Source organism: Gracilinanus agilis, chromosome 2 (assembly GCF_016433145.1).
Source record: "Gracilinanus agilis isolate LMUSP501 chromosome 2, AgileGrace, whole genome shotgun sequence".
Classification (NCBI taxonomy): domain Eukaryota; kingdom Metazoa; phylum Chordata; class Mammalia; order Didelphimorphia; family Didelphidae; genus Gracilinanus; species Gracilinanus agilis.
Window position 1 is genome coordinate 453,983,238 of NC_058131.1, and position 9,570 is coordinate 453,992,807.

A 9,570-nucleotide genomic window follows, 5' to 3' on the forward strand; every position below is an offset into this window, starting at 1 on the left:
AGGAGTCAAGGTTCACTTCACCTAGGTTGTGAAGGTGACTAGAAAGATGGTGGTGTCTTCAATAGTAACAAGAAACTTAGGCAGAAGGGAAGGCTTCTGGGGAAAGATGTTAATTTTGGTTATTTTGAGTTTGAGATATCTGTTGGACATCCATTTCAAGATGTCTTGATTTAAGAATTATCTGTATAGAAATGATAATTAAATCTATGGGAATAGGTAAGATCGTCAAACAAAATGTGTAAAAGGATAGGAAGCCCCGGAACAGAATTTGTGGGGGACACTTGTAATTAGCTGGTATGACCTAGATAAAAATCCAGCAAAGGATATTAAGAGGGAGCAGTCATATGTAGGAAAAGAACTAAGAGAGAATAGTGTCACAGTAATCTAGAGGAAAGATCGATTGATAGTGATTAAAAGCCATAAAGAAGTCAAGAAGGATGATAGAAAAAGGCCATTAGAGGGGGCAGCTGGGTAGTTCAGTGGATTTAGAGACAGGAGGTCCTAGGTTCAAATCCGGCCTCAGACACTTCCCAGCTGTGTGACCCTGGGCAAGTCACTTGACCCCCATTGCCTACCCGTACCAATCCTCCACCTATAAGTCAATACACAGAAGTTAAGGGTTTAAAATTTAAAAAAAAAAAAAAAAAAAAAAAGGCCATTAGATTAAGAGGTCATTTATAACTTGAGTTTCAGTGACTTAGGGGATTGAATACCCCAAGCATGTGAAGACCTTCCCCCCCCCTCCCCCCGAGTATTATAGGCAGTTATGAACAGTTTATTCCATTAGCCAAAAAGGTGGCTGAAGGCAGCTGAAGAGGAATGTTCCTTGGTCAGATATAGAGGATACAAAAGTCATCTATTGCATCCTGGACTGTTGTTGGTCATCTTGACTTTTGTCTTGCCACTGGACTTTGATGATTCTGAAAGAGAAGTGAGGCCAATGACTTTGTGCCAGTCTGCCACACTTAAATTCAATTCATGTACAAGTCAAGACTTCACCCTGTGCTGTCATTGGTCTTTTTCAAAAAGAAGACAAATAACATTAAATAAAAACTGAATTATTTGACCCAGGAATCCCACACCTGGACAGGCAGCCCAAGAAAGTAACAAAACAGCCATGGTAATACTCTTTGTGGTAGCTAAAAAATGGAAGAAAGAGAGAGTGCTTATCAGTGAGTGGTTTTTTTAAAAAAAGCTATGGTATATTGGGTGGTAAGAATTAATGAATATGAGGAATTCTGAAAGATATGGGAAAGTTTTCTATGAACCAGTGAAAAAGAAAAATTAAAAAAATCAAGAGCATAGTATGTATGACTGCAACAATTTAAATGGATAAATCATTAAAAGGTAAACTGAATAAAATTGAATTCTGAATAATTGATAAACCAGAGGACCTGGAGAAGAAACATTGAAACATAGCTTCTACTGCATGATAGAAAGGTAGTAAGAGACTATTAGGACATACTATTGTATATATTATCAGACCAGCTCTCTGTACCAAATATTTTTTGTGTGATGCCAAGAGGCAACAGTACCATGTTTGTTTTTGTTTTTTAAAAGAAAGATAATCAACAGACAAAAGGTGGAAAAGATAAGCAAAAATTTTTGTAACAAAATCTTTTCTTTATCAAGAACAGAAGAGCCACATTTAGACTCTTAACGTTATAGTGCCAAATGTGTTTACAGAGGAAGTGGAAATAGTACAGAAGAGAAAAAAGATGGGTAATGGAGCTGAACAAGACCAGATTTACACAGAAGAGGAAGCAAAATGATTTTGAGGATTTTGAAAGTTACTTTCCAGGAAGGAGGATGACAAAGACATAGAAAAATATCAGACATTATTAGTACCAAAAGGGCAACCATAAGAACATCAATAATTACCTAACCATAAGCCTACTTTCCTATCTATATAAACTTTTTATGAGAATTTACACATGCATAGAAGGCATCCTTGATAAGGTGAGCATTTATAATCTGTAAATCCTTTGAAAACTGTTCACATCTTTTGACCACTTGTCTATTGGAGAATGGTTCTTCATCATAATTATTTCTATGTATTATACACATACACACAAACACACATATGTAGGCTATCAGATTTTTTTTTGCTATTTTAATGCTTTCTTTAAATCATTTCTTTTATTTCAAAAGATTTTTAATATTAAATAATCAGAATTGGCTACTTTATCTTTTTATAGTTTTTTTCTCTATAGTTATAGTTGTAAAAAGTACCTAATTTCATTATCTTCAATTTTATTTCATGGAATAACCTTGCAATTCAAGTCATGTATCTGATTGAATCATGTATCTGAGTTTTGTAGCATGTGGTATGAAAGGTTGGTCTAAAAATGTTTTCTCTTCCCAGCTGTGTGACCCTGGGCAAGTCACTTGACCCCCATTGCCCACCCTTACCACTCTTCCACCTAGGAGCCAATACACAGAAGTTAAGGGTTTAAAAACAAACAAACAAATAAATAAATAAATAAAAATGTTTTCTGTCAAGCTGCTTTATAGTTTCTTTATCAGCTCTTGTCAGAAAGAGCCTATAAAGAATGATCTCAGAAACAAGAGGAAAAAATACCTTTCAAATAGGGAAAGAATTAATGAACAAAGACAATAGAGAAGATGACAAAAGAGAAAATGGATAGTTTTTGATTACATAAAGTCCAAAAGGCTTTGACCAAACAAAATCAAAGCAACTAAAAGGAAAATACATGATTTGAGTGGGAAATCTTTACAGTGTTTAATTGATAAGGGTCTCATATCCAAGATCTTTAAGATCAAAAGATATTAACTGTCAATTTTTTAGAGAAAGAAATCCGAAATATCAATAGCTATAGTTCAGAAAATGCCCCAAATCATATATGTCTCCTAGTTATTTGTCTATTTTTGTCAACGATTGTCAATAGTATTTAGTAGTTTATTTAAATTAGTCTTGTGTGTGATTTGGTAGATAAATGCCAGTATGTTATTCATTTTGAATGTAATTTTCTTTTCATTGTTCTTGATATTAGTACTATACAGCATTTTTAAATTTTAATTAGTTAATTTAGAATATTTTTCCATGGTTACATGATTCATGTTCTTTCCCTTCTCTCCTTCCTCCCCCCTCCCATAATCAGGGTACAATTCAGCTGGGTTTTATAAAGTATCTCTGATCAAGACCTATTTCCATATTATTAATTTTTGCAATAGAGTGATCATTTAGAGTTTACATCCCCAGTCATATCACCATCGAACCATGTGATCAAGGAAATGTTTTTCTTCTGTGTTTCTACTCCCACAGTTATTTCTCTGGATGTGGATAGCATTCTTTCTCATAAGTCCCTCAGAATTGTCTGTATCATTGCATTGCTGCTAGTAGTCTGTTACATTTGATTGTGCCACAATGTATCAGTCTCTGTACAACTCCTTTCGTTCTGCATCAATTCCTGGAGGTCGTTCCAGTTCACATGGAATTCCTCCAGTTCAACAACAGATAGCACAAGTTGTTCAGCCATTCACCAATTAAAGGATATCTTCTCATTTTCCAATTTTTTTGGGGGGGTACAAACCCAGCAGTGGTATGGCTGGATCAAAGAGCAGTTATTTAAAGCCCTTTGGGCATAATTCCAAATTGCCTTCCAGAATGGTTGGATCAATTCACAATTCCACCAGCAATGCGTTAGTGTCCCAATTTTGCCACATCCCCTCCAACATTTACTTTACTTTGCTGTCATTTTAGCCAATCTGCTAGATGTGAGATGGTACCTCAGAGTTGTTTTGATTTGCATTTCTCTAATTATAAGAGATTTAGAACACATCTTCATGTGCTTATTGATAGTTTTGATTTCTTTATCTGAAAACTGCTTATTCATGTCCCTTGCCCATCTATCAATTGGGGAATGGCTTGATTTTTTTGTACAATTGATTTAGTTCCTTATATATAAAGACTTTTCCCCCCAATTTGTTGCTTCCTTTCTAATTTTGGTTGCATTGGTTTTGTTTGTACAAAACCATTTTAATTTAATGTAATCAAAATTATTCATTTTACATTTTGTGATATTCTCTATTTCTTGCTTGATTTTAAATACTTTCCCATAAATCTGACAGGTATACTATTCTATGTTTACCTAATTAATTATAGTTTCCTTTATATTTAAGTCATGTACCCATTCTGAATTTATCTTGGTAAAGGGTGTGAGATGTTGATCTAGACCTAATCTCTCCCATACTGTTTTCCAATTTTCCCAGCTGTTTTTTTATCTAACACTAGGGTTCTTATTCCAAAAGCCAGGATCTTTGAGTTTATCATATACTATCTTGCTGTACTATATAGAGTAATGATTTTATGAATTTATTTTGTATTGTGTAACCTTTTTGTAGCTATTCTTCATTTTTTTTTTTTGCTGACTCTAGGGTTTTCTAATTCTATTCTAGATAATTTTATGTACTCTTTGCCAAAGTTTATATCTTTAATTTTGTTTTCATGTCTTTTTGCTATATAGCCAACATTTCAAGAACTATTTCCTACAGAGTGTTTGAAAAGTCTTATTACAATTTTAAGCTTAAATAGGTGTTGCTACATGTCTTCTATTTTTTTTTTTTCATAAGATTTTATAAATCAGTTTATGCTCTAAGGCAGTGTATTTGCCTATCATCTCTTTTTGGCAAATGAGTAAGGTGGTTTTTAAGCTCTTTTGACTTCCTCATTATGAAATTATTTTAGCCATTGTTGATGTCCTTTCTTCAATCTACTTCCTAATTTTTGATGTCAGTAACAAGTCAATTCCTGTTAAAATATTACCATTTTTATTTATTGTGATATCACTTGTTATGGCACCTTCTGATTCTTAAATATTACAAATGCCTACGCATGAGGCTAGTACATGATCCAAAAGTCTTTGGTTTCACTCATTTCTTACTCATTAACCATATTTTCCAACATTTTTAGTCATATTTACTTATTCCTACCTTTGCATAAAATTTACTGAGTATCAAAGTATATGTTGATTTAATTTGGAGGATCTTATCAAATTCTTCATAGAATTTATCTACCTTTTCACCTACAGGTATTATAGCACATCTGCAGTAATTCTTTTTCATGGTGATCATTTTGCAAATTCACATCGTAAGCTTGGTAGTGTGAGGCCAAAAGCCCTAAGAATTTATTTTTCTCATTGCCTTTGGGCACAAGATAAAACTAACTTCCTCAATTTTTTTTATTTACTTTCCCATGAAAACCTGACCTACCAATAAACTGCAACCCATTTTTGTCTTCAGATTTCATTTGTATCATGAATGTCAATAGTGATTTAATTAAAAAATTTTCAATAGCATGTCAACTCACTGGCCACTGGACAAAGATTTCACATTTACCTAAATAATGTCTATAGATGGTCTCTACAATTTTTAGTATTCTCTCATCTTCTACTGCAAATATTATTATAGAAGCACAAAATTCAGCACCATTTTGTAACCAAAGAATTTGTTACTAGTAACCAGCCAGGTGATGAAATTCTTAATACCAGGGATACTGGTTCTCAAAAATCAAACACATTCTATTGCTAAAATCATAATTAAAGCCTTTCTAATATGGTAAGATATAATAGAGCTTGACTAGCCTTTGAGAATCTACGATTACCTTTGCATGATGTTGAGACATTGGATTAAAAAAGTTCTTTTAGAGGGGGCAGCTGGGTAACTCAGTGGATTGAGATCCAGATCTAGAGATGGCAGGTCCTATGTTCAAATCTGGCCTCAGACATTTCCTAGCTATGCAACCCTGGGCAGGTCACTTAACTCCCATTGCCTATCCCTTACCAATCTTCTACCTTGGAACCAATACACAGTACTCTAAGGTGGAAGTTAAGGATTAAAAAAAAATTCTTTGAGAGCATTGGCATGTGCATAAAAATTTTTTGAACAGACATGAATTGGGGGCAGCTGGGTAGCTCAGTGGATTGAGAGCCAGCCTGGGTTTAAAAAACCACAACATAAAAACACATGAATTATGCATTGTTCAGATTTAAGATTTTTGAAAAATAGCTTATTATAAAATTTAAATATTTATCAATATTGCACAAAATGTTTAGCTTTTAGAAATAAATTTCTGGAATGTATACATTTATAAATCTGAGAAATTTTTTTCTTTCAGCTTAAAACAATAGAAACCTTATTGGGCAGCACAGCCAAAATTGGAGAAGTGATTGTTCTTGGGATGATAACCCAAATGAAAGAGGTAGGTTAAATTTGAACTGCTTTACATCCAACATTCTGATTTAGGGAAACTTTTTTTGGTGTCAGTTATACAAAACATATAAACATATAAAGTATCCAGAACTGAGATAGTGCAAGATGCTCACTGTTATATAAGAATAATCTTAAATGTTGGTGCAATTAGACATTGAACAAATGTGTATCATAAGTCTTACAGCTTAAGACTATCTCATTCTTCTTGTATTGAGTAGCATGACAGAATCTTAAGCAGAAATCAGACTTTGAATGTTAAAGACAGAAGGAACCTAAGAGATCTGGACCAATTCTATCATTTTAAAAACATATTAGGAAGCTTCCGGGTTAAGATGGCGGCAGAGTAAGAAGCAGCTCTTAACATCTCCTGACCGAAACACACAAAACTCCTCAAGGGGACATAAAAACAAGTCCAGACGAACGGAGGAACCCCACAACAGGGCACAGCGTGGAAGCTACGTGGAATCGAGACATTTCCAGGCTATAAAGGGCTCTCACTAAATCGCGGGCTGAGCAACCGCCCCACCCCCAACCCCTCCACACACAAAATCTATAGCTCTAAAGCCAGCTAAAAAGAAATAGAGCAAGTTTGGGGCACCCATCGAGTCATTGGCAGCTCCGGGGCCTGTTCCTGAGAGCAGCAAGATTTAGGACCCCAATAAGCCAGAGCTTATTGAGCGCGAGGGCAGAGAGTGGACGCCCAGCGCAGAGCGCACAGGCACTGGCGGAGGCGTGGGTGGAGGCAGACACAGCCAGGAACTAAAGCTCTGAAAACCTGAGTGGGGAACCAGTGCAGACCAGTATACGACTGTGGAAGCAGCGCCCTGAGACTTGTAAAGGAACCTCCTGCAGAGGATCAAGCAAGGGGGTCCACTAGGGGGCTTGACCTTGGAAAAAACCAGAACTCAGACCTCAGGTACGAATAGACCGCGGACAGACACTGAGCACGAGGATAAACCTGAGAAGCTGCTGGGCTAATGATGGCTACCCAACCTCAGGAAACTCAGAAGAGAAAGAATAACAACAAGAAAAAGAAGCCCTTAACACTCGACAACTTTTACACAGAGAAAATCCAGACAACCGAGCAAACAGAGGAGGAGAACAAACAAGCATCCGGACCCTCCTCAAATAAGGAAAACTCCTCACAAGCTATGGAAGAGTTCAAAACTGAGATTTTGAGGAAAATGGAAGAGATCTGGCAAGAAAATAACTTTTAAAGAGGTAAAATCTTGCAATTGAACACCAGAAATGACCAGATTGAAAAGGAATTCCAGAAGATTATGGCCGAAAATCAATCCCTAAAGGCTAGAATCGAGCAATTGGAAGCTAACGATTTCTCAAGACAACAGGAACAAATAAAACAAAGTCAAAAGACTGAAAAAATAGAAGGAAACATGAAATATCTCAATGAGAGAGTGACAGACCAAGAAAACCGGTCTAGAAGAGACAATTTGAGAATAATTGGTCTTCCAGAAAAACCAGAAATTAATAGAAACCTGGACTCCGTACTAAAAGAAATTAGTCAGCAGAATTGCCCTGAAGTACTACAACAAGAGGGCAATATAGACATCGAAAGGATTCATAGAACACCCACTACATTCGACCCAGAGAAGAAATCGGTTAGAAATATTATTGCCAAATTCAAAAGCTTTCAAGCAAAAGAAAAAATCTTACAAGAAGCCAGAAAGAGACAATTCAAATATCAAGGAGCACCAATCAGGATCACACAGGATCTGGCAGCCTCCACGCTAAAAGACCGTAAGGCTTGGAATACGATATTCAGAAAGGCAAGAGAGCTGGGCCTGCAACCACGGATCAACTACCCATCAAAATTGACTATATATTTCCAGGGGAAAGTATGGGCATTCAACAAAATTGAAGAATTCCAGGTATTTGCACAGAAAAGACCAGAGCTAAATGGAAAGTTTGACATCGAACCACAAAAATCGAGAGAAACCTGAAAAGGTAAATAAGATACAGAGGGGAAAAAAAGAAAACTTATAATTTTTAAATTTGCCTTTTTAAGGGCCTCAGTGAGATCTAATTATCTGTATTCCTATGTAGATAAATGTTATGTATAATTCTCTGTAGTGAACTCTATTCACTATTATAGTAATCAGAAGAATAATTCACAGGGTGAGGATGGAACACTAAATAATCTAAGATGGCGTGGGGGATGGGAAAGAGGGGGTAAATAGCAGGGAACACCAAGAGAAACTTGAGTGAATAAGAAAATAGAATATTCTATTACACACAAAGAGGGCATGGGAGGGAGAGGGGACAAATACTATTATAAGAAGGAGAGGAAGAGAGCATTAAGAGGTAATAATCAAACCTTACTCTTAGTGTAATCAACCCGGAGAGGGAAGAGTAGCTTTATTATCCATTGGGATAAAAAACTCTATCTAACCCTACTGAGAAAGTCAGAAGGGATAAACCAAGGGGAGCAGGGGAGTGGGAAGGTCAAAAAAGGGAGGGGAGAAGGGGGAGGGAATTCATAAGGCCTTTAAAAACAAAAAGAGGGGGGAAAAATAAAAAAAAAAAAAGAAAGGGAAGTTAATCAAGGGAGGGGATAAGGGATAGGGTCTTAATAGCAAACCACTGGTTTTAAAGGAAATAGTTTAAGGAGAAGGGGTAGGAATGGGGGAGGATTTGAAAATGTCAGTAAATGCACAACTGATGATTATAACTCTGAATTTGAATGGGATGAACTCGCTCATAAAACGGAAGCAAATAGCAGAGTGGATTAGAAACCAAAATCCTACCATATGTTGTCTACAAGAAACACATATGAGGCGGGTGGACATACACAAGTTTAAGGTTCAGGGTTTGAGCAAAATCTTTTGGGCGTCAAATGAGAAAAAGAAGGCAGGAGTGGCTATTATGATTTCTGACAAAGCCAAAGTCAAAATAGATATGATTAAAAAAGACAGGGAAGGTCATTACATCCTGATTAAAGGCAGTATAAACAATGAGGAAATAACACTGCTCAATATGTATGCACCAAGTGGCATAGCACCCAAATTCATAAAGGACAAACTGGCAGAGCTCAAGAAGGAAATAGATAGTAAAACCATACTAGTGGGAGATCTAAATATTCCTCTGTCAGATCTAGATAAATCAAACTGAAAAATAAATAAGAAAGAGGTAAGAGAGGTGAATGAAGTCCTAGAAAAATTAGATCTAATTGATATGTGGAGAAAAATAAATAGGGACAAAAAGGAATACACCTTCTTCTCAGCTGCACATGGCACATTCACAAAGATTGACCATGTTATAGGGCATAGAATCATTGCAAACAAATGCAAAAGAGCAGAAATAATAAATGTAACCTTCTCA

The 9,570-nt window shown here is 35.9% G+C and overlaps 1 protein-coding gene across 1 annotated transcript in view; it reads left to right on the forward strand.

Annotated features, from left to right (window-relative positions):
* Nucleotides 1-9,570, forward strand: part of POLE2 (DNA polymerase epsilon 2, accessory subunit) — a 61,658-nt gene that overhangs the window by 20,008 nt on the left and 32,080 nt on the right. Inside the window, exon 7 of the mRNA XM_044664795.1 lies at nucleotides 6,137-6,220. Within this exon, the coding sequence (XP_044520730.1) occupies nucleotides 6,137-6,220 (84 nt within the window). The remainder of the gene's footprint in view (nucleotides 1-6,136; nucleotides 6,221-9,570) is intronic.